Source organism: Nelumbo nucifera, chromosome 8 (genome assembly GCF_055504915.1).
Source record: "Nelumbo nucifera cultivar China Antique chromosome 8, China Antique-T2T, whole genome shotgun sequence".
NCBI classification, from domain to species: Eukaryota; Viridiplantae; Streptophyta; class Magnoliopsida; order Proteales; family Nelumbonaceae; genus Nelumbo; species Nelumbo nucifera.
Genome location: NC_142656.1, coordinates 35,011,221 through 35,037,650, shown reverse-complemented (window position 1 = coordinate 35,037,650; position 26,430 = coordinate 35,011,221). Strand labels below are relative to the sequence as shown.

At 38.8% G+C, this 26,430-nt stretch overlaps 1 protein-coding gene across 10 annotated transcripts in view; it reads right to left on the bottom strand.

Annotated features, from left to right (window-relative positions):
* Positions 1-4,070: 4,070 nt before the first annotated feature.
* Positions 4,071-26,430, bottom strand: part of LOC104603204 (putative homogentisate phytyltransferase 1, chloroplastic) — an 83,667-nt gene continuing 61,307 nt past the window's right edge. For 6 of the 10 annotated variants that reach the window (XM_010267185.3, XM_010267183.3, XM_088893108.1 and 3 more), the window contains exons 8-13: positions 13,979-14,080; positions 13,768-13,863; positions 12,481-12,552; positions 12,259-12,354; positions 4,709-4,824; positions 4,071-4,354 (exon numbers count right to left, since the gene is read on the bottom strand). In XM_010267185.3, the coding sequence (XP_010265487.1) occupies positions 4,318-4,354; positions 4,709-4,824; positions 12,259-12,354; positions 12,481-12,552; positions 13,768-13,863; positions 13,979-14,080 (519 nt within the window). In that variant the 3' untranslated portion in view covers positions 4,071-4,317. The remainder of the gene's footprint in view (positions 4,355-4,708; positions 4,825-12,258; positions 12,355-12,480; positions 12,553-13,767; positions 13,864-13,978; positions 14,081-26,430) is intronic. The other 4 variants (XM_088893114.1, XM_019198727.2, XM_088893109.1 and 1 more) reach the window with 1 other exon arrangement.

Here is a 26,430-nt window from a genome sequence, read left to right as displayed (position 1 = left end):
CCAGCAAGAATTTCAGCGGCAGATGATTCGATTTGAGTTGGGTTTATTAGACCAATTCATTAATTCATGTGATGTATTTATTATTTAGAGGGTGTTCTGAATATGGTTGATTTTGTTTTTGAAAATAAAAACAATTACCACCTCAGTAAAAATTATTTTTGCTTTTTTATAGCCAAGTAAAATGTTTGAATCTGTAAGTAGGATAGGCTTAAAAACTGAATCATGTGATATTCAATCAGATATATCTTGTGTATATGGGAATTCAAAGATTAAAAGTGTACTAGTTTATGAATTATGAAGCTATTCAAACGTCTGAAAGAAATGTTAAGGAGGTCGGGTCGTTAATCAACAGGTAAAAGGCACTGGACCATGGTTCAACCGGTCTAACTAGAAATGACCATGTGACCTTTGAGTCTGTGACATCATAAATAAATTATTTAATAAAGAAGACATAAAACTCAACAATAGTTTCTCAAGCATAAAAGAAATAAAATAACTAGTGACTGTTTTTTTTGGCAAAATCTTATAACATATTAGATATTTAATGTAGGGCAACAATTTAAAAGAATCACTGAATCAGAATTACAAAGTATTGGAAAGTCGATTTTAAGAGTCATAAATAAATGCTTTTCACATGCATAGATACATTGAGGAGGCTTAAATAAATCCAAAAATACATGCTTTCGACCTGTTCAATGGTTTTTGGTTGTTTTTTATTTTTAATTATTATATTTTTTAATTTTTATTTTTAGAACAGACTATCTGTTCGAACCAGACAATTGAACCATCAACCCAAAACCGGTGACCAGAATGATTTCATTTTCAGATCATTTTTTAAAACCATGTGTACACACAAAATATACACATGTATTTTTGGGCTTTTGACCTATTTTAGTGGATAGACTAGCCTAAGACCTACCCTGACCAAAGTTTAAAATTTTGGTATACCTCAATACAGCGCAAGGGGGGTGTATCAGTATTTTGAACCTTGGACCACATTGTTTTTTTAGTTTTCCGTATTGATGACATATTTTTGAAAAAAAAGAAAAGAAAAAATTGGTTGCTGCAAGGTTCAAAGATACACCCCTTGCACCATACCGGGGTGTATGAAAAATTTAAACCTTGCTTTATGTCAATTTTGAATTACTGGGATGTATAAAGGAAACATTGCAAAATTGTATTTATGAATTAATTATTTTGCATCTTTTTTATTTTTTTCTTGATATAACATTAATAAGAAAAACGTTGATAAAATGGTTTAAAAAAACTAAAACAATAGAAAAGAGATTATTTTCAAGTATGGGTCTGCAACACTTTTACGGGTATTAACTGTAATGTACATTTTCAATATGCATGGATATGGCGGAAAGGCGTTGACATACCACCACGGTTTTAAAAAATGACCCAGAAACGGAATCATTCTGACCACCGGTTTTTGGGTCGACGGTTCGAATGGATGGCCCATTCTGATAAAAATTAAAAAAATAATTAAAAATAAAAATGGCTGGCCAGGGACCGGGTTTGAGGTAAGACGGAACCGGTTGCCTAATGGTTCCCAGGCCGAACGGTCTGACCATCTGGGTTAACGGCGGTTCGAAAACCATGCATACCACACATTAAGGAATCTCTAATAAATCTCATAAATTAATAATTAAGGGTTCAAGTGTTGGACATTTTTGAATGTTGATAAATAAAGTATACGTCTTATGCCATGTTTGGGAGTGCTTATGCTAAAAATAAGTGCTTTATTCGAATAAGCACTTATTTGCATTTGGCACCCAACCTTTTTAAGTGTTTATTTTAAAAAATAAGAATCTATTTCATAGTAGGCATTTGGTAGTCTTTTTCTCTAATAAGCATTTCAAATAAGCACTTGTGACTATTGTCTTTCATTTTCTTTTATGAAAATAAACAATTAATTTTATGGAAATCACTTTTATAAAAGGACTTACGAAAATACTTTTATAAAAGTATTTTTACAAAAGTACTTTTATGAAAGCAATTTAATAAAAGCATTTTTACGAAGGGTTCAACTATGATATGGAAAATATATGATATCCAAAAACAACTGACCAATAAACTTGAATCATAAACATGGTAACGAATCAGGTGTTATTTATCAAAATTCATGGGTGGGTTTTGATTGGTCAAAACTCTTTCCATATCATATATTTTCCGTATCATAGATTTTCCCTTTTACGAAAATGCTTTTACGAAATAACTTTTACAAAAGCACCAAAGACATGTTTCAAATGGACTGGGCTAGGAATTTGAAACTACCCAACACATGCCTCAAAAAATACCCAGTCCAATCAGCCTAAAGTTACCAAAGACATGTTTCATAAATCTCTAGTCCAATCCAACTAAAACTGCTCAATAGATGCATCAAAAAATCCATAGTCCAACACTCCAACTCACCTAAATCTTCTCAAGGATGGCTTAAGAAGGTCCTTGTCCAATCAACCTAAACCCACTTGGGTAGGGAAGTCTGGAAGGCCTGTTGCTGCAGGACTTCGCCTATTGGCATGTCGTGGCCCGTCTAGCCTTGTGCAAGCCAAGGCATTGCTTAGTAACCTAGTGGCTAGTGCGTGCCAAGGGAAACCTTGCCGTATAGAACTAAAGCTTTGCCTAGAGCTCGTACAAGAACTTTGATACGCCATGCAGTTATGCTTGGGCGCTCTGCCATTGGCCTACGGCTGCCTTGCCTTTTAGTGGGAAAGAGTGAACCAATTTCGATTCTTACAATGTGACCAAACCGGCTAAGGCCCCAAGTAACTGTTCAACCGATCCGACTAACCAGTCCCATCCAGTTTCCTAAAACACTAGTTTTAAGATCAGCCTGGACAAGATGATCGAATTGTGAAGACAAGAACTGGTGGCCTTTCCAGGTCTTGATTACATAATGGTTTTCACAATATTTCATGGGCTGAATGGGCCAACTGCCCAGTTAACCATTAAAACCAAGACCAATTGGGCACACCAGTTTTTAGTCCCGTCTGCGTCTTAACCTCCCACTCAAGACCTATAATATGCTTGAAAATCTCTAATCACCCTTCCCACTTAAGAGAGAATCCTAACAAATTAATTTGGAGACAGGTAATAGGGACATGTTGCTTCTTGGGGTATACAAGCAGGACAAGTGGTAGATTCCAAGGTGTATAAGGGTTCTTTAATTAGGAGTGCAAATGGATCGGATCGTGATCCGATCTGATTCTATTTGGTCGAATTCAGATCACCCCTGGTTGGATCTTCGGATCTTCCAATCTGATGTGTTATATATATATTATTTATATTGTAATTTTATAAATTTGTTATATTATTTATTTTTTATAAAAAACATGTATATATATGATGAAAATAATTAAAAAAATAATTGTGTTTTTTGTTTTTCCTTATTTAAATTGGTATATTTTATTTTTCTTTTAATAATTTATTATTTTTTAAAGAAAACAAGTCAAATCAAATCAGATCTAAAGATCCGATAGGATATCGGATCGGATCCAACATGAACAGTGTCAGATCGGATTCGAATATACCCTGATTCGAATGCAATCCGATCTGTTTGCATCCCTATCTTCAATTCATTATCACATTCACATGATTAATGATGTTGTGTGAACCTAACAAATACTTTGTTTCATTCTAAATGGCTAAAACAACCTATTACATGAAATATGGTCTGTCCTTTCTCCCACATATTAAAACACACCTAACTTCCATCCCAAAAAACAAAGAAAGACCGAACCGCTTTTTAAAAGTCAAATGGTGAATTTCTTCAAGCAAACAAATAGGTAATGATTTGCCAAAGTAGTTCTCTATACCCCACTAGCCATGGTAACAAAAAGTATAACTAATGTTCTGCGAAGATGAAGAGGCTAAAAGTATAACGGTGGAATGTTATTTTGCTTTTCCTTGTTTTCTATTTTGTTTAACATTTTATCAATCATAATGATGTAGACTAGCCACGTAGCCTGGTCCAGAGTGCACTGGACCTGGCTAAAAGCCAAGCCGGCCTACATAGTATTCTCCACTCAGGCTGATTGCTGCATCCTGTAATTATGAAAGTCATCTGGTAAGAAATACTTGCTTATCATTAAACCCACTATGTGCTACAAACAAGACTACAACCAACAAGCAAGCAACAAGTGAGAGAGGTTCCTATTGTTATCTCATTGTTGATATAGATATTCAACTTTTCAAAATGCATAATAGATAATAAGAACTCCTAACATCATCTAGAAGGAATTATAACCTCCTGGCAAGAACCATTCGAATCAGTTCATTATTTTCATGCACTTTCTCCATTTCCCCTTCACCTCACCAGTGGAACGAGCAGATACTCTGCATAAAACAGCTGGAAAACAGAAAGCAAAAAGTTATAAGACAGAAAAGGAAGCGACTAGCTTTAAAAACCAGAATAGTGCCATCTTCTGATTGTTGATTACTCCAAGCTAAGCAAACCCCGTTTTATGAAAATTTGATGCAGGAATCTTTTCCTCAACCATCTAAACATGAGAGATGGAATGAATAAATTCCTCCAAATTTGTCCATAATTTGCATGGGGCATCTCCTCTGTGAGACGGGGATAATACCGTATTTATTTATATTTTATATATAGGCTGGGTCTAAAGACGATGAAAATGAGCTATTTAAATAAAATGCAGCTGAACACCATGCTCCTATAATAGCAAATAGAAATACAGCTTACTTTGGGTTTACCTTCCAAATAAACATATAAAAGGACGTTATTGAAACTTTATTCTTAAGATCAAGAGATTTAGCCTGGTTCCACAGAATTAAAGCTAAGATGCCATGGCCCAAAACCTGCAGCAAGACAAAGAAAGGATTACATCATATTTGTCAAATTATTGTTTCAAAGGCTAGAAATTTTAGACACTTCAAAGTCTGCCAAACAGCTTTATTGAGTCTTGAAAAATTCCAGAAAGTTGGTAAGGACTAACTACATGAAATAAATAATTATAGAAACATTTTAAGGACAACCAATGCTGTTTGATTTTTGCCAGACATCTGAGTCTGCTCTACTAATACTTGACCATTCCTATTTGATTTCTCTTGGTTAATTTTATAGGAGATCCTTGTAGAAAGGAGTTGATCTGAAATTGCAGAAAATGAATGAAAATGACTCGTTAGAAATCCACTGGAACAACAGAATCTGTGATCTCCATTCAGAAACATATAATGCGATTAGATAGCCATCTAATCCTATTGGAGGCTGAAATGACAGAATCTTCTGCACCAATAGAAAGGCATAGTTTTCAAGGTGTCAAGGCGAGGCTAGGTGACAGGGGAGCGCCTTGTCGCCTAGGTGACTGGATTTTTTTAAGTAAAAAACATATATCCTAGGGTAGTTTTCTAGGTTCCATAATCATATTTCCTTAACAATTATCTATAATTTTTAAAGGTATAAACTTCATGTTTTAAGTATAAAAAGAAACATATTTCAATACCCTGATTTTCTCTAAACTAGATACATTTCTGTTCTCCATAGACCAGGAGGAATTGTGTGGGACTTTAACTTCAACAGCCTTGCCTAGAGTGACTTCTGATCATTGTCGTATCAGTATTTAGAGGGAAGTCCTGTCTGGAGGTCCTTATCTTTCCAATTTGAAAATATGTAGTTTGAGGATCCCTTCTTTAAAGAGAGGGTAAAGATCTAGTGGGGAGAACCGGGGGAAGAAAGAAAATTGGGAGATTCTGTTTGAAACTAAAGAATTTAAAGGAGAAAAATGAAGGCTTGGAACATTGAGTACTTTGGAAGAATTGAACAAATCAAAGAATCAATGACTTGTGGAACCACTGTGAATAATGGTCAACCATTCACAATCAAGGATGAATTAAAGGAGTTTTAATTTAATTCAGTGGAGTTTGACATCATTTGCCACTGCTTAATAGTATTTAACCTAAAAGTCGACACATATTGGAAGTCTCAAGAGGTATTATGTTTAGCTCTCATGTTACTATTTAATAATAAGGGATAGAGTTTGTACACTTGTATTTCTCATTAATAGAATTCTAACTAAAGTTCTAGGTTTTTAAACACCTTTCAGCTTATTATATTCCAATGGTGACTTCTTTATTATACCCTTACAAGTGTTTGGATGTACATGCTTTGTTCATTTTCTTGGTCCCCTCAAGTTGAAATTTGATCTGAAGGCTATGAATTGCATCTTCTTAGGATATGCACAAAATCAAAAGGGATATTGTTGTTATAACATTGTTACCAAGACGAAGAATGTTTCCATGGAAGTCACTTTCTTTGAGTCTACTCATTATTTTAGGGGGAGAAGGGGAGAGAATGGTTTTGAGTGTCATGATGAACCTCTTCCTATTCCTGTTCCCAAGAGCATTTTGTGTTTCTAAGAGTAATGCCCTACTCAGGATTCTAGGGAGGTTTCTAAAACTTCACAGAGTTTGGAAAAGCAACTACAGGTATGCCAGAGAAGGGAAGAAGTTATGTCACCACCCATCTCATCATAGCCACTCCTGATTACCTCTAAGAATGACTATCCAGGTGCTGATACTGCTCCCTTATCTGATCTTGCTCTCATTATAGCACTTTGAAAGGGAAAAAGCATGTGTATTGTTCCACTAATCATAATATCTCATCTCACTTCTCATATAGTTGTTTATCTCCTGCATATGTTTCCATTTTGGCATCTATTTCTTCAATTTATATTCCCAGATTTGTGACAAAAGCTATGGCTTTTATTTCTTCAATTTATATTCCAAGGTTTTCACAGCTTAAGGACTTCCTAGAAGCTGAATTTGACATTAAAGATCCAGGGGAATCAGACATTTTCTTGGAATAAAGACAACATGGTATCTATATTTCATAAAAAAAGTATATTATGGATCTTCTCAAAGAGACTGGAAAGCCAGAGGTTAAGCCTGTTCGTATCTCTATTGTATCTGAGGCTGGTGGTTAAGCTACCCTACCTCTGCATGACTAAGCTTGATATTGCTTATGTTGTCAGCTACAAAGAGGATTCTTGCATATCTGAAAGAATCTTGGAAAGGGGATACTATATTCATAGCATTCTGCTATAAGCGTTAAGGTCTTTACAGATGCAAACTGGGCTGGTTCTCTAGATGACAGCAGATCAACATCAGGATACCATGCCTTTGTATGACGTAACCTGGTGACCTAGAAGAGTAAGAAGCCAACTGTTGATGCTTTGATGCACATTTTAGTGCATAAGACAAGTATAAAGCTATGGGCCATGGGGTTTTCAAAGGCTATGTGGCTGTGTTCTGTACCTAATGAGTTACAGATAGTCGGATACATATATAGAGACCTTTTCTCCTATATTCTAACAAAAAGCAGCAATTACGCATAAAACATAGAAGTGGATCAACATATCATGAGAGAGAAGGTTCCTGGTGGTGATGCATGTTTTCTATTTGTGAAGACAGACCAACAGCTGGCAAATATATTTACAGAAATGATTCCAAAGTCCACTCTATTCAACACTTGGAAAGTTGGGAATGATTGGCATCCGTCCATAGCTTGAGGGGGATTTTTGAAATATAGGCCTTGTCCTATTGATTTCTTATTTGGGTTGATTCGTAATGGCATGTTGGGCCACATATATTATTTGCTTTTGTCTTTATTGTGCTGTCCCGTCACCTACTAAGAAATCAATAGGATTGAAAACTTTAAATAGAGTGGGGCAGCAGTAAAGCCCGATGAGTGATCTTCTTTCTAAATGCTTCTCTTCACTTTTTCCCCGTTAATCGTCTCTTGGTACAGACCAGTTTTTCTTTATTTATTTTCATAAATATTCTAGATTTAATGCTGGTTCAATCTACAAGTCACCATATCATCCACGTCCATGATAAAAATGGTCAAAAAAGCACCACTCCTTTTCAGGAAAAGAGTGTGATCCGACTGACTAAATATATCCAAATCTCTAAAGGACACATGAATTTGTCAAACCAAGCCCTAGGTGACTACTTCAGTCCATACAATAATCTCCTAACCTGCAGGCTTTAATTTCCAGCTTCCTTCTTATAGAAGCCTAGAGGTAACTTGATCTAGATTTCTTCCATAAATATCCATTTAGAAAAGCATTCTTCATACCAAACTTAGAAAGGAAGCAAGAATAAGATGTAACAAGCAATAATAATGTTCTAATAGAACTCAATTGGAGCAAAGGTCTCCAAGTAATTAATGTGTTATTTGAGGGATCTTTAGTACAAGATAATTCCTCATGCCACCCATGGCTATCTCATTGTTGAAGGCTTCAAAAGTGCAAATTAAGCTAGATCTATTGCTAATAGAAAATCTGTAGAGACAGAGATAGTGAGGGCTGAATTGTAACTTTGCTTTCTTGTTGTACCATTCTTCTTCTACTCTTTTTACCTTGTACATTACTTATTCTATTATAGGACAGAAGTGTCCTTTTACATTCAATGATATAAATAGCTTCTTCTTGGTGTGGTCGACACACTAGGCACACCCCAAATCTGCTGTGTTCTATCTTGTACGAACTGCACTGACATGGTATCAAAGCAGGTTCATTTTCCCGGCTTTGATCTCAGACTTTGTTCACTCATATTCAGCATCAAGTTGGGTCTATTTCTCAACCTATTCGGACTGGCATATCCTTCTTTCTTGGACTGTCCTGATCAAGACAAGAAATCTGGATTCTGGACTGGGACACAACTCAGGTCAGTTTTTCAGGGTTTTCTTTCAAGTAACTGATCTGTTTGCTCTAAAAATTTAGATCCGGTGTTGCCCTAGGCTGTTCCTACAGCCCTGGAAATTTGGTGAAGTTTGGAGTTTGTTTGCTAGGGTTTTGATCCCTCCCTTTGCTAGATTCATCTGTGAACCTTCGTTTTTTGGACTGCGAACATATTTCTTTGCTGTTTTCGGCCAGCTAGAGACTACTTTCTTCATCCTTTCCCTTGCTATGGTATCTGAAAGATGTGATGTCCTTCCTATTAAGTTCGATGGAACCCACTATGCCTTATGGCGGTTCCATTTTCAGTTTTATGTTGAAGGTAAGGGGTTATTGGGCTATATTGATGGATCCACCATTATGCCTAAAGTGACTGATGCAAAAGGACTGCAGACTTGGAAGATTAATAATGCCTAGATTGCATCCTGGATTCTGAGTTCAGTCACTACTGATGTTGCTATTCCTATGAGGGGTCTCTAGACAGCCAAGGAGATATATGAAACTGAGATATTTTCCTCCATCTCACTATTGATGATTCTTTTCCTATCACTAGTCCAACATCTCATGGCAGTACCAGATTGAAACTGAGATATTTTCCCACAGCCATCTTGAAAAAAAATCGGGAATACTATGCAGGGTTTATCAATTTTTGGAAAGAGTATGAGCTTATTCACACGGGTGAAGTGTCCTCAACTTGCTGTATCAAAACTTTGAAGGAACATTTTGACAGAAGGAAAGTAATGCTCTTTTTGATACATCTCCGACCTGAGTATGAGGTAATAAGATCAAACATATTATGTAGAACCATTGTACCATCTCTTGATAGTATTTTGGGTGAATTACTCTGAGAAGAAACCAGGATAATCACTCAATCAGCCATGAATGCCAAGAATGATACAATAGAGGCTACATTTCTAGCAACAGATAAGTTCAAACCAAAGGCTTATCGAGGGTGTAGTGTTACGAGTGTAAGGAATTTGGTCATGTGGTATCCCATTGTAGGAAGAAAATACTTGTACTTACTGCAAGAAATTTGGTCATATTATTACTGAATACCGCACAAAACCACCTAAGGAAATTGATCTAGTGGGAAAAGAGTCATCACAAGGCATATCAAACTTTGGTTGAAGGATCAGATGATGCATCATCCTCCGCATCTCAGATCAAGAATGACACTACAAATGTTATGAGTGAAGAAAAGATTTGGCAGTTGATGTCCTTGACAATCTCCTCATGCATTTTCTGCTATTGTGCTTCTCGTAGTCATCTTGGATAATAAACTCTGATACTTCCAATCATATGACAGGAGCTACATGCAGTCAGTCATCCTATCCTCTCCCTTCTCCAAAAACATTGTTATAGCCAGTGGTGAGAAACTTGATATTGTAGGCTGTAATGATCTCACCTAATCTACCTCTTGATCTTCCCCTTTCAAGTTATCACAAGCATTACTTGTTCCTAGACTTACAACAAGCTTAATATCAGTTGGTCAACTTGTTGAGCATGCTCATACTGTCACCTTCTCACTTGATGGTTCTTTGATATAGGACCAACACACTAGGGAGGTTAAGGGGAAGGGGCGTAGATTGGTACGACTATTCGCTCTAGAATTTGAGAAGAGACTTACTTCTCTAGAAACTAGTTCTTCTTGTTTATTTTCTACTACTTTATCTTGTAATAATGGCCGGAATATTTGGCATCATTGATTAGGTCATCCTTTTGCAAAGAAACTTGATTTACTTATTTCATCTGGATGTTTACCATTATCTTCTTTTGTTTCCAAGAATATGGATAAAACTTGCATGACTTGTTTAAGTAAAAGCAATGTTTTACCATTTCCTGCATTATCTTAATATTGTTCAGTCCTACATTATCTTAATATTGTTCAGTCCTACATTATCTTAATATTGTTCAGTCCTCTCCCGTTCCTTTATTGGATGACAATCTAAGTGCAATCAAGATTGGCATCATTGATTAGGTCATCCTTTTGCAAAGAAACTTGATTTACTTATTTCATCTGGATGTTTACCATTATCTTCTTTTGTTTCCAAGAATATGGATAAAACTTGCATGACTTGTTTAAGTAAAAGCAATGTTTTACCATTTCCTGCATTATCTTAATATTGTTCAGTCCTACATTATCTTAATATTGTTCAGTCCTCTCCCGTTCCTTTATTGGATGACAATCTAAGTGCAATCAAGATTGCTTCTAATCCTGTCTTCAATGAAAGGACGAAGCACATTGAAGTAGATTGTCATTTTATAAGAGTTACTGTTGGCAGTATTTCATCGCCACATATATCCTCTACTCTTCAACTGGCAGATATTTTCACAAAGGCTATGATTGGGGCCCAACATTCCCTTCTAATGGACAAACTGATGGTAGTGCCCCTACATCGGTTTGAGGGAGAGTGCAGAGACAAAGATAGTGAGGGCTGAATTGTAATTTTTCTTTCTTGTTGTACCATTCATTTTCTATTATTTTACCTTGTACATTACTTATTGTATTATAAAAACAGAAGTGTCCTTTTACATTCATTATATAAATAGCTTCTTCTTGGTGTGGTCGACACATTGGACACACCCTAAATCTGCTGTGTTCTCTCTTGTATGAACTGCACTAACAATATCCACCTTTGTATCTAGGAGAAACAAGAAATTGTTTGTGGTTGCAACTTGCAAGTTCAAATTTTGAAGTTGAACAAAAAGCAATGTCTCATGGCATTTCAGATACATAATGGATGAAGACTCTTGTGAGATAAGAATCTGGTGGTTGAATAATGTGATAAACAGCAGCAATTAATATCCCTCACAATCTATTTCAGAATGTTAAGACCAAATACATCAAGGCTGATTATCATTTTATCAGAAAGAGAGTAGCTATTGGGGAAGTTTGTCTACCATTTGTAGTTAGAAAATCTTGGAAGCACTTTCTGTATGTGCAGGGGTAAGGCTGTATACTTCTGTTCCCCCCAGGCCCCGCATTGGCAAGAGCCTCATGCACTGGGTTGTCCTCTTTTTGTAGTTAGAAAATCATATAGGTAATGTATTCACAACGGAGATAGTTAAATCCAAAATATCGGGCACGCAATCTTGGCATGATTAATACTATGCTGAACTTGAGGGGGGATTTTCAGAATCCCAACTTTACCATTCAGGGGCATTTCTGAAATTCCATTCGTTACTATATAATGCAATCAGATGGTTAATTAGGCCTATTGAAGGCCATTCTTTCACACACCTATTCTCTGTTCTTTTTCTTCTCTTTTATTCCTCTCACTTTCTCTCTCAATCTTCTTTCTCATTTGATTCCTAAAATCACAAAGTAAAACTTTTACAATTGGAAGAAAGACAACAATTTGGGTGTTTCTGCAAGAGGAACATTCTGCCACCACAAGCAGTGCATGTGCATACAAGTGCGGATTTTGACTAGAACATTACTTAACATATTTTTTTCTTGCTGAACAATTACTCAACTTAGTTAACATTAAGAAGCAGGCTTCATGTTAGTAATATTTCTCAAGTTGAAGAACTCAAACAAAAATGCAAGTACTACCGTTATAAACTTGCTCCAAAGGCAGGAAGAGGCTGCTCCAACCAACATAGCCACAGCATAAGCAATCTCAAGAAGGTAAATACAAATCCAGAATACCTGTTTGCAGAAAAGCTTATATAGGTAAAGGAAAAATGGAGAATCTACCATCACAGAACTATTTTGTAGGTTTCACTGTAAAAAATAAATAAATGAACAAAAAGTGCTTTGTTTATAGAGACTGACCCGCTTTTGACCTAGGCGTACACTAAAAGACCTGATGCCAAATATTCTGTCGCCATCAATGTCAGGTATATCCTACAGAAGAAGAAAGAAAAAGCTTGGTAACAAGATCGTATGATAAATAGGTGTAATAATATTGAACTTCTTTTTTTCTTTTCTTCTATTTTTTTCTAATAGCGGAGAAGAGAGGGGAGGGGAGGGGAGGGGAGGTTAATATTGTGAATCTACACTCTTAATGAACACCTAAGAGATATATTGGCAGTAAATAGCAAATCTCTTAATTTCCCCTTTTCTCCCCTGAGAAGTAACCTGGTACATAGATTTGCTTAACATATTTTGGCATGTTGGCAAGAACAACAAATCTAGTTCAAGGAAATGTATTATGCAAAATAATTGTACATTCCAAGACCAGCATAGTTGTACAATTTCCCATTCTTCCAACACAGCTACAATTTTCCTTGTGTCTATGGAACCACGAAGGGGTGGAGTTAGAAAAACGTATATTAGTAGCCCACCCCATACAAGTCTCTACAATTGACTACTACCCAATGGATATCTCAAATTTCAACTTATTTATATTGCAATTTGGAAAGTTCATTATGAGAAGTTTAGAGATAAAGTTATTACAGCTCAATTATTGAAACGACATACAGATCATCATTGTCATCTAAGCCTTGTGCCAACTGTAAGGGTTTGGCAACACAAATCATGTCTCACCGTTCCATTCTATTCAGTTTCATATTCATTATTAAACAATGGGCCCTTATATAATTCCTCACTACTTCAACCAATGTCCTTTTTGTTCTTCCCCTAGCTCTCTAGCCCATCAATTTCTGACAGTTCACTTCTTACTGGTATTGTATATGGTCTTCTCTGGCTATTCCTAGGTTCCTTTGAATAAGTTCACTTTTTATCATATCCTTCTAATTTTTCCACTCATCCATCTCAACATAATCTCTGCCACAGTTGTGAACATTTGTTTCTTGACTGTGCAACATTCTACTCTATATGACATTGCAATCCTTAAGTTGTGGCACATTTTTTCAAGCATGGTTTATTATATATGATATTATGTTCACTCACAAACTCTTTACATGTCCAAGGAAATTTAAATCCCATTTCTTAAGTGTTCCAGAATGCAGCCTTCTTGAATTAATAAATTTCACCATTAGGACGTTTTAAGAATTTGACGAGTCAGAAATATTAGGAAAACAGTACCAGAGATTTGACAAGTTTCAGGCACCCATATAAACAATTACATAGTAAATATAAAGGTTTTAAGAGATTTACCTTGAATAATGCTATAACAATTGAGAAGAAGCTCATAAATGCAGTTGTGAACACCAAAGGCCATGTAAGAATGGGAGGCCTTCTGTAAACAAAGGTCTGGAAAAAATTATATGCAAAGGAAATATCATAAATACAAACTAACAAGAATGAAAGGTTAAAAATATGAATATTGGTTCATACATAAAGAAAGTGAGACCTCTTGGAAACAAACCTGAATGTGTAGAAAAAACGCAAGCTGGACAACCACAGCTCGTACAGCCAGAATGCACATTGCCGCAATCAAAGCAAATCTTTTCCACCTCAATAATGGCAACTAAAACAAGATCCCAATGACCAACAGATTACTATATTGGCATTTCTCTTAGATTATCAACTTGTATAACAAATGTTTATCATGATCTACTTTGACGTCAATGTTAGACAGTATAAGCCCTTAGCTCCAATCAGATTGATGTACAGATGCATTTATTGTAAATGAATAAAAGTACATTATTGTTTTAGATGTAAATCAGTCCTTTAATATCAAGATTAAACTTGGTGATTAGCAAAATAAAACAGGTCTGAATAACTGTACAAGAGAAGAAGATGGCGAAGAGAAGAGGTAAGAGAAGGAGTCGAATAATTCTCCATTCTCTTGTAACCCTATTTTATTAAGATCTAAAAATTTGATGATGACAAGAATGCCCTTAAGTGGGCGGCCAACTTGGCAGTTACATAAAGAAAATAAAACAAGAATAAATAACAGGCCCATTAAGTGTGGCCCATCAACATAAAATAAAAGATATTGCAAGAGATGTTGTTAGGGCCCATTCGGCCCAGTCTCTTTACACTCCCCCTCAAGCTGAGCATAGATGTCAATCATGCCTAGCTTGCTTATATAGTGTGTCAATTTCCCCCTTGGAACTCCCTTGGTCAAGATATTAGCCAGTTGCTCTTCTGATGTGATGAATGGTAAACAAACTTCTCCTGAAGAGACTCTTTCCCTTATGAAATGCCTATCAATCTCAATGTGCTTAGTTCTGTCATGTTGAACAAGATTATGTGCAATGTTGATAGCAGCTTGGTTGTCACAATAGAGGATCATTGGTTTCTCGTAGTCCACCCCCAATTCCTCTAGAAGGGATCGTAGCCATAGTAATTTTGACACACCATGAGCCATTGCCCTGTATTCTGCTTCAGCTGAGGATCTAGCAACTACTGATTGTTTTTTACTCCTCCAAGACACAATATTCCCAGCAACTAGAGCACAATAACCAGAGGTGGACCTTCTGTCATCAATACATCCTGCCCAATCTGCATCAGTAAAGGCTTCCAGCTTCATGTGACCATGCTTAGCAAATAGAATACCTTTCCCTGGAGTACCTTTCAAGTAGCACAGAACCCTTTCTGTAGCAGCAAGATGAGTATCTCTGGGAGAATGCATAAACTGACTAATAACACTTACTGCATAGGAAATATCTGGCCGAGTCATGCAAAGGTATAACAACTTCCCAACAATCTCTGAAGCACTCCCTTATCAGACAAAGGTTCACCATCTGTGGCAGAAAGCTTATGATTAGGATCAAGTGGAGATAGGTTTAGCTCCAAGTTTACCAGTTTCAGCAAGAAGATCAAGGACATATTTGCGCTGAGATATGAAGATACCATCCTTGGACCGAGCAACTTCAATGCCCAAGAAATACCGAAGATCTCCCAAGTCTTTGATTTCAAATTCATAGTTCAGAAATCCTTTTAGTTTACTAGCCTCTTCAATGTCATTACCCGTGACCACAATGTCATCAACATAAACAATCAAGAAGGTCACCAAAGAATTATTTCTCTTCAAGAACAGTGTATGATCAGATTGTGTTTGAATGTAGCCAAAGGAGACAAGAGCAGCCCGAAATCTCTCAAACCAAGCCCGAGGAGATTGTTTGAGACCATAAATAGATTTGTGTAGTTTATACACCTTGCCTTTCATTTCTTTCCCATACACTCCCGAAGGTAGAGACATATAGACCTCTTCATGCAGGTCTCCATTCAAGAAGGCATTTTTAACGTCAAACTGGTGTAGGGGCTAGTCAAAAGTAGCTGCTAGAGAAAGTAAAACCCTAATTGAAGTCATCTTAGCCACAAGAGCAAATGTCTCAAGATAGCCAATGCCATACATTTGGGTGTAACCCTTAGCAACCAACCGAGCCTTGAACCTCTCAACAGAGCCATCGGAGTGATACTTAATGGTAAATACCCATTTACAACCCACTGGTTTCTTCCCTTCTGGCAAGTCCACAATATCCCAGGTATGGTTCTTATGCAATGCATCAAGTTCAGTCATCATAGCATCCCTCCATTCAGCTTGAGATAATGCTTCCGGTACAGACCTGGGTATCACATGGGAAGAAACAAATGCAAGAAAGGAGTAGTAGGAAGGGGAGAGAAGGCTGTAAGATAAATGTTTGGAGATACAGTGGGCTGTACACTTCCGCTTGCCCTTGCGAAGAGCAATAAGAAGGTCAAGGTCTGGGACAGTCAGAGATGAGTCAGTAGAGGGCTGACCTGTTTCCTCAGGAATGATGGGAGTGGCAAGATGCTCTTCTGAAGGAGTAGAAACAACATGCACATGTCTGAATCCCTGCCTTTGGTAACACCTTTGGAGAGCAGGAGCAAATGGAGGAGGAGGAGCAGGGATATCAGAGGTAGGTCCAGTGGAAGAGGTGGACACCCCATGATCGGACTCACAAGGAATGGGAAGAGGAACAGCTGGAGACATAGCAAAGGGCTCCAGATTTCTCCCTCTCAGGAGGAATACTAAAGAAGGGAGTCAACTCGGCAAAGGTGACATCCTGAGATACAAAGTGGGTGCCACGAACTGAATCAAAACAATAATAACCCTTTTGTGTGGAAGCATATCCCAGAAACACACTTATGAGCCTTAGGTTCAAACTTGTGCCTTTGGTGACTATGAATATGCACATAGCAAGTACATCCACACACGGAGAGGAAGAGAAAGGAGATCCTCATCCGGGAAGAGAAGACTAAAAGGAGTTTTAAAGCCAAGGACCCGGGAGGGCATACGGTTGATCAGAAAGGTAGCAGTAAGAACAACATCTCCCCAAAACTTTACAGGAACATGGGATGCAAACAAGAGGGATCTACCATCCTATAACAATATAGTTCTCTTGCATCCATTTTTCAAATTCAAGGTCTGTCTCTTTGGGTTTCACCTTACTGTCTGTGAGATACCCGAGTTTTCCTCTGCTACAAACATAGATTTTTATAGACTGTGCCCAAGCAAGATAGTTCGTCCCATCTAGCTTAATTGTGGTAACACCAGTCAAAACGAAATCTACTGAGGCAGGTCCAGAAACCGGCACTTGCTTGAACTCACTTTCGTATTGTCTCCATTAATCAAACGGAAATCAAAGAACAGAAATTTTGACTATGTAAACTTACTTTAAGTCAAACCAGAACTCGGGTGCTTAAAAAACTAGGGTTTTGCTCCGTCCAGCAGATGGGAGGAAGAGAGAAGATGTTTCCGCACCTACCAGACTAACCCAAACTGTTCCAAACTTGAACCGCCCTCCTTTAGCAGTCACAAGACACCTTCCAAGCACAAAGCACCACACCCGAGCTTCACCATTCCTGGTAATCTCAAAAATCTCTAGTCGGCTAGGGTTTCGGGCAACAGCAGAACAGCAACATTTCTTGGCAAAATCTAGCAAGAACTAAACTCTCCAAACCCTTCAACCAACTAGGCAAGTGATTCTCTATACTATAGAGAATCTATCTCTCCATACACTCTTGATTTTAGAGTGTACAGGAACGAAGAAAAAGAAGAGGAACTAAACCCGCTCTGATACCAAGATGTAAATCAGCCCTTTAATATCAAGATTAAACTTAGTGATTAGCAGAATAAAACAAGTCTGAATAACTGTACAAGAGAAGAAGATGGCGAAGAGAAGAGGTAAGAGAAGGAGTCGAATAATTCTCCATTCTCCTCTAACCCTATTTTATTAAGATCTAAAAATTTGATGATGACAAGAATGCCCTTAAGTGGGCGGCCAGCTTGGCAGTTACATAAAGAAAATAAAACAAGAATAAATAACAGGCCCATTAAGTGTGGCCCATCAACATAAAATAAAAGATATTACAAGAGATGCTGTTAGGGCCCATTCGGCCCAGTCTCTTTACAACTTCATGTTGATATTGGTATTTTTCTGTGAAATTACCCCTTAAACTAGACACTTATGAGACTTGTGTTAGTTTAGAATTGTTAGAGTTCACAGAACAGGGGTATTTTGGTCATTTGGGTGTATCTGTTTGAGAGTGAAAGGTCTGTTTTATTCAGGTTTACGTTGTGTGTCCCATCATTATGAGGGGCAATATGGTCTTTCTTGTAACCAAGTTTATTTTGAGATAAATACAAGTGGGTCGACTAGAGAGGACAGATTTTCCTCATTTGGCTGAACCCTTCTTCTCCTTCTTCTCTTCTTCTTCTTCCTCTTCTTCTCTACTTTAACCTAGAACTGAATAGGGATTTTACATGGTATGAGACCGATAAATCCTAGTTCTCTTTTCTTCTTTTTTCTTCTTTCCTCATCGTCTTTCTTCTTCCTGGGTTCGCTGCCAGCCATTTCATCTTTCTTTGGTTTCCTTGTAGCCTGAGTGGAAGCTAGAACTGAATAAAGAGGGTCGTTTGTGGTTTTGGAGGTTTTGGAGGTGAGTATGCCTCCAGTTACTGTGGTGGTGGTCGTTGAAGTGGTGTACTAGATGCCCTCTATTTTGTGGAACAAAGAGGGCTGTTTGTGGACAGGTATGAACAGTTTTTTTTTCGCCCAAGTAGTGGACTGAAAATGCTGTGTTTTGGTTTGAAATATTTTTCTGTGGTGGTGTGAAGTGATTAGTATGCATATCAGCCTTGTTTTCCTCTGTTTATACCTCGTATGTGCATTGAAAGTAGGGTTTTTCGGCTGCTGAAGTTCACAACAGCAGTGGTGTGTTGGCGTTTGTACTGTGTTGAATGGTGTATGGATGATTCTGAATAGTTGAAAGTAAACCCTTGTGTCGTGCGGTGGTGTTCATACTGATTTCTGTGGTGGTGTTCATACTTCCTTGTGAGGTGAGCAGATTTAGTGGAAAATGTCATCAACAGGAGATGGTAGTGACAACAAAACTGGGGTTATGATTTCTCCAGATTACCTTGTTCAAATGACATCCATTAAGCTGAATGGTGAGAACTATGTGCCTTGGGCCAAGTCGGTGGAGGTGTTCTTAAAGGCTAAGAAGAAGAAGCATGTGAGAGAGGAAAAACCTTCCTCTGACTCTCTAGGGTTTAGTGACTGGGAGCAGAAGGATGCTCAAATTATGACATGGTTGTGGAATAGCATGGAACCAAAAATCAGTATGAACCAAGGTTCAAAGTATCGATACGCCCGATACGCCGATAGGGGCGTATTGGGCGTTTCGGTACTTGTTTTTTACTAGTTTTTATAATTTTCTTTCAAAACTGGTTCAGGGGAGCCAGTCTAGGACCTCTCCATCCCCTGAACCGATCAGACCCCCATACACCCACTTTAGGGGCGTATCAAAAGGGTCCCGGAATGATACGTATCAGCCGATACGGGCCAATATGTAACGATACTTTGAACCTTGGTATGAACTTTATGTTCCTAGTTACAGCTAAAGAGATCTGGGGTCATGCTAAGAAACTATGTTCCAGGCAAGACAATACAACTAGGGTGTATCAGTTGTACCAAGAGTACTTTAATCTGAAGCAAGGTAGACAGAGCTTGGAAGAATACTATGCAAGTTTGAGGAATATCCGAAATGAGCTTAATGTGTATCATCCTCTAACACCGGATGTTCAGGTTCAGCAACAATAACGTGAACAACTTGATGTGACGAGATTTCTGGTGGGTTTGAAGGTTGAATATGAACCTATCCGTACACAAATACTGGGGTGTCTACCCTTCCCTCACTTGAAGTGTTTGCCCGTCTTAGGAGGACATCTATTGAGTCTACAGAGCATTCTTCACTCTCAGACAGATCTGGTTTGGTGGTGACTAGAGGTGGAGGCCGTGGAAATAGAGGTGGTGGTGGTGGTGGCCGTGGACTCCCAAGTAACCATGGTGGTCCCATGTTTAACCATGCTGGTGGCTGTTGTGGAGGTTGGGACTCAGGGGGAGGTCGTGGTAAAGGAAGAAGTAATGCCCCTAGGAAGTGCACATACTGTGGATTAGAGGGGCACACGGTTAATTTCTGTTGTGATTTACATGGTCCACCCAACACTTGGGCTAACCATGCTGTGACTAAGGGCAGTGGTACAGCTAGTGAATGTCAGCAAACTGACCCGATCCCTTCCACCTCTGCTAGTTCTTCTGAAAAAGAGATGGAGAGTGTATCCCGAGCAGTGTATGAGCAGTTCCTTCAGACATCTTCTCAGCAAAACACAGCTACCCTCGCCCATTCAGGTATGGCTTAGCTTGCTTGGCTTCCAAACCTTCACACTAGATCATTGATTTTGGAGCCTCGGACCATATGTCTAGGACTCCAAATGTATTTTCTTCTCTTTCTCTGTCCTCCACATCTCAAACAGTTACTCTTGCTAATGGTTCTACATCTCCCATTTGTGGTGTTGGTGATGTTGATCTCTCCTTATCTCTATCATCTGTTTTATGTCCCTAAATTCCCTTTTAACCTTATGTCTGTTAGTAGATTAACCAAGTCACTTAATTGTTCCATAACCTTTTATCGCTCTTCTTGTGTATTTCAGGATCCCAAGACGGGGATGAAGATTGGTGGAGGGCATGAGGCAGGTGGATTGTATTACCTTGATGGTGGTGGCCCTCCAGTAGCTTTTCAATCATCTCTTACTCCTCTTCAATGGCATTGCAGACTTGGTCATCCTTCTCTCAAAGCTCTGAATTTGCTGGTTCCTTCTTTGAGTCATCTTTCATCATTGGATTGTGAATCGTGTCAGCTTGGGAAACATCATAGAGTCTCTTTCAGTCTAGGAGTGATAGTCGTGTTTTGGTCCAATCAAAGTGATGTCATGCAATGGCTATAACTATTTTGCAACTTTTGTTGATGACTTTTCAAGGATGACATGGATTTATCTTATAAAAGATCGCAGTGAATTATTCTGTATTTTTCAAAAATTTTATGCTGAAATACGTACACAGTTTGGTGTTCATATTAAAATTCTTCGCTCTGATAATGCAAAAGAGTACACCTCAACATCATTTCAGCAATACTTAGAGCACCATGGGATAATTCATCAAACCTCTTGTTCCTACACCCCACAACAGAACAGTGTAGCTGAACGGAAAAACTGACATCTCCTTGAAACTGTTCGGTCTATGATGCTTAATATGAATGTCCCAAAGCGTTTTTGGAGTTATGCTGTCCTTACATCATGTTTTCTCATCAATCGGACGCCCATGTCCATCCTTGGAAGTCAATCCCCCTTCTTAGTGTTGTTTCCCACCTTGTCTCCGTTTCCTCTCACCCCTAGAGTCTTTGGGTGTGTTTGCTTTGTTCAAAATTTGGGGCCTAGTTTAGACAAGTTAGATGCACGAGCTACTAAGTGTTGTTTCCCACCTTGTCCATCCTTGGAAGTCAATCCCCCTTCTTAGTGTTGTTTCCCACCTTGTCTCCGTTTCCTCTCACCCCTAGAGTCTTTGAGTGTGTTTGCTTTGTTCAAAATTTGGGGCCTAGTTTAGACAAGTTAGATGCACGAGCTACTAAGTGTATCTTCCTTGGATACTCCAGGACTTAGAAAGGGTATAAGTGTTATAACCCTAACTCCCATAAGTCATTCGTGTGCTCCAATGTCACCTTCTTTGAATCGGTTCCTTTTTTCCCGAACATTGTGGTTCCTTCTCCCTCCCCTGTAATTCCCCTTCCTGTCCCTGTTGAGGATCCTCTTCCCGTGGTTCCCATTCCAGTTGTAGATTCCCCTCTAGTTCCTCCTCCTATGCGAGTTACTACTGAGAGGCTACCAATCAGACAAGTGTATACTCACAGAAGCGCACCGGCCCCTCCTCCAATTCAGCCCTCGTCGACAGATCCTATGGTTGCTTCTTCTCCCTCGGACCTTGATCTTCTTATTGCCCTACGGAAAGGTAAACGCACTTGTACTTCTCATCCTATTTCACACTATGCTTCAGTTGCTCACCTTTCTGCTTCTCATCGCAACTTTATATCATTGCTATCATCTGTTTCCATTTCCAAGACTGTCTAGGAAACCCTTACCTCCCTAGGGTGGCAGCAAGCAATGGAAAATGAACTATCTACTCTACAACACAACCACACATGGGAACCCACTGCTCTTCCTCCTAGTAAGCATGTTGTTGGGCGTAAGTGGGTCTACACAGTGAAGTATCTTCCAGATGGCAGTGTGGAACGATTGAAAGCCAGATTAGTGGCCAAGGGCTATTCTCAGTTGTATGGTGTGGATTATATGGAGACATTTTCTCCTGTGGCTAAAATTGGTTCAGTTCGGTTATTGATTTCATTAACTGCTATATATGATTGGCCTCTTTTGCAATTTGACATTAAAAATTCCTTCCTGCATGGTGATCTCATTGAGGAGGTGTATATGGAGCAACCACCAAGGTTTGTTGCTCAGGGGGAGGATGGTAAGGTTTGTAGACTCAAAAAGGCAATTTATGGACTGAAACAATCTCCACAAGCATGGTTTGGCAGGTTCAGTGAAGTAGTGAAAAACTTTGGGATGAAACAGTGTCAGGTAGACCATTGTTTAGCCATGACTCAAAAGATGGGAAAATCTTGCTAGTGGTGTATGTGGATGATATTGTCATAATTGGGAGTGACAGGTTGAAGAAATCTCTACAAGACCACTTCAATACGAAAGATTTGGATAAGCTGAAGTACTTCCTAGGAATAGATGTTGCAAGATCAAGACATGGAATTAACTTATGTCAAAGAAAATATGTTCTTGATCTATTTGAAGAAACAGGATTGTTAGGTGCTAAACCAGTAGAGACTCCTATGGAACTGAATGTCAAGTTGAGCGTTAATGCAGGTGAGGAGTTTGATGATCTTGGAAGATACAGGAGGTTGGTGGGAAAATTGAATTATCTGACTATTACTCGACCAGATATATCATTTGCTATGAGTATGGTGAGTCAGTTTATGCAACATCCTCGGATTCCTCATTGGGAAGCAGTTCTAAGGATTGTTAGGTACCTGAAGGGTGTTCCAGGCCGTGGTTTGCTATACAAAAGTGGAGGGCCTCTTGAGATAGTGGGCACAAATTACTTCACTAAGTAGGCAGAAGCAATGCCACGCAAAAAGGTAACAACAAGCAACATGGCTAATTTCATAAGGAAAAACATCATACACAAGTTCGGAGTAACCATGAGAGTATTAGCAAATAATGCACTATCTTTTAACAATTCTGAAGCCATAGAACTCTAAGGGAAGCCTGGAGCAAGGCTAAGCAACAACTCAACGGTGTATTGTCCTAAAGGAAACAGACAAGTGGAAATGACAAACAAAATACTCCTTAAAACGCTAAAAAAAGTAGTCAATGAGAACCAAACCAACTGGGCGAAAAACTTTCAAAAACACTTTGGGCCTACAAAAATGAGTTGGCTCCCTCTTTTCCAATTATTTCTCATGAAAATTGTATCTCATGAAAAGTCATCAATGAAATGAATATTCACTCTCTTGCAATATTTGCGTGTTATACTTAAGAAATCCCTACCCCAAAAACCCTAGCATTGCACAAGGCCAAACGTTGCACAAAGGCCCATCACCTCAACAAGCTTCGTTAACAAAAAGGCTCCTATGCCAAACCCAGTAACTCTAGGGAGCATAGGCTTGACAATAACTTTGGAAAAACTGGCAACTCTAAGGGATTCTGGCTCAACAGTAACTCTAGAAGAAATTCATGCCCCAGTGGCCCGATAGGAAAAGCTCTAATTCCAACCAATAAACTTTGAGGGACTCCAGCTCAATGGTAACTCTAGAAGAAATTCGCACCCCATTGACCCAATAATAAATGCTCCAACGCCAAACCAATAACTCCAAGGGGCTTCGATTCTAATGATAATTCTTGAAAAACTGGTAACACTAGGGGGCTCTGGCTTAACAATAACTCTAGAATAAATCTGTGCCCTAGTGGACCAACAAGAAAGGATCCAATGCCTAACCAGTAACTCCAAGGCGCTCCAATGCCCCAATGGACCAACAATGCCTCAAATGGCCTAAGCATATTTTATAGTAAGGCACTATGCCTCGTAGTTCAAAAAGGCCTTGTGCCTCACAAACACAAAGGCTATATGCCATGTAGTTGAAAAAGGTCCCGTGTCTCACAAATACAAAGGTTATATGCTTCAGAGTTGAAAAAGGTCCCATGCATCACAAATACAAAGGTTATATGCCTCGCATTTGAAAAAGGCCCCATGCCGCGTGCCTTGCAAATACAAAGGTCCAATGTCTCACAAAAAAAAATGGTCCTAGGCCTTGTAGACACAAAAACTCTATATATATTGTAGAGAACACTGATGTGGGCCCCACAGCAATGGTCCCCACTATGCTCGTAGGACAGTATGTGTAATTATTTGTTTCAATCATAGTAGTGTCAGTTGGGGTCAGTTTGTTATTTCAGTTGTTATTTATTTCAGTATTTTATTTACTTTATTTGTCATGTAAGTACTAAGGGCAGATCTGTCCTTTTCTCTATGTACTGAACATAACCTATAAATACTAAGAGAGTGGCGGCGGCAGATGTGTTAGAATCTGTCCCTTCTTTCAAACCCTTGTGTTCTCCAATTTCTCTTCTCTTCTCCCTCCTTCCTCTCACTTTTCTTCTACTTTTCTTAACCTAAAATCTATTAGGGTTCAAGGCTGATTGCAGTCTTGATCTTCTACTTGGTATCAGAGCCTATCTAGGGCTTCTCATGTGGTCGGCTCATGTGTGTCTAGTCCAGCCGACCACATGAGAACCAGCTAGGGCTGGAAGCTTATGAAGCAGTATTCGTCGACTGATTCTTGGAGATTACCAGGAGAGTTTTGCAGCTGTTGAGGACTGGCCACGGCTTGTAGAGTGTTGGTAATCAGGAAGAAGCAGCGAAGGCTAGGGTTCAGGTAACCCTGGAAGGCAGCGAACAACATTCTTTGAGTAAGTTTTATTTAGTTTCTAGAGACAGCTATCAGTCGAGATAGGTTGGACCTATCTAGAAGGAGAGGTCGAACTGCTTTAAGGTTTTCTCTCTAATCTAGGGTTTGATTGTTGGGCCGAACCCTCTTTATCTTCTAGGAAAGTGATTGTTTTAGGGTTTTCTCTCAGAGGTGATAAGTTTTAGGGTCTCACATTGATCCTACAACAGGTCCTAACTGTACGGACTGCTTGGAAAGTGCGGCTGAGCACTTATTTAAGACCTACGATTAAAACCCTAATTCTGCTCCAGCATCTCAGATTGCTCTCTAAGCTGGTTTCAGACCTATTTTTGGCTTCGAGCTCTTCTAGGGGAATAAAAAACTTGACAAACTGCTTGGTACTGTGATTGCCAATTGATTTCAGATCAGATTTGTATTGGTTTCATGCATATACTGTGATTGTCAATTGGTTTCAGATCAGACCTAAACTAGTTCATGCATATACTGTGATTACAGATTGGTTTCAGATCAGACCTGCATTGATTCCATACTGTTTTCTTATTGTGATCGACTGTCCAAGTGTTGTTTTCTGGTGTAGTGACTCAGTTTGTAGCTACTGATTCTTGACCAAAAATGGAGTTTAAAAATCAGGGAGAAAGTAGTTTTGGGAACAACAGTTATGGTAGTGTATCTGAAACTGGGTTTCAGATTACAACTGTGAGATTTGATGGGTCAAATTAATTGGAATGGGCTCAATCAGCCATGATGGCTATTGGAGGAAGGGGAAAACTGGGTTACCTCTTGGGAGATGTGAAAGAACCTTCCAAGGATGACCCAACGTACACCATATGGGTTCAAGAGAACTATTTGGTTATGGCATGGCTGTGTAATTCTATGCAGTCACATATCAACCAAAATTACTTGTGGGCAAAGACAGCCAAGGAGATATGGGATGTTGTGAAAGAAACCTATTCCCAACCACTTAATGTTGCCAGAGCCTATGAACTGAAGTGTGAGGTGAACAGTCTTAGACAAGGAGAGAAGCCAGTTTCTGTCTACTTCTCTACCTTGAAATCCTTGTGGCATGAGATTGACCATCTAGAGACCCTTGAGTGGGAGAGTCCCAAAGATGCACAGACTCACAGAAAGCAAGTCGAGACAAATAGGGTGTTTGAGTTTCTGGCTGGCCTGAATTCAGAATATGACATTGTGCGGCAACAAATACTGACCAGAGATAGTGTGACCCTCTCTCAAGCATACTCCCTGGTGCATAGTGAAGAGACCAGGAGGAAAGTCATGATGCAACCTCAGCCCCCTTCCCCAGCCCTGACAGCTGTTAAACCTAAGTCAGGGGGTGATCTAGAAAGGGACAGGAAGAAGGAAGATAAACGGGACCTGGTCTGTGAACATTGCAAGAAACCCAAGCACATAAAAGATACTTGTTGGAAGCTACATCCTCATTTGGTCCCAGCAAAACTAAGAAATAAGAAGGGTAATGCTCATGTGGTTGTGAACACTGATTCAGCATCCTCATCAGGCACAAAAGGCACATCCCTA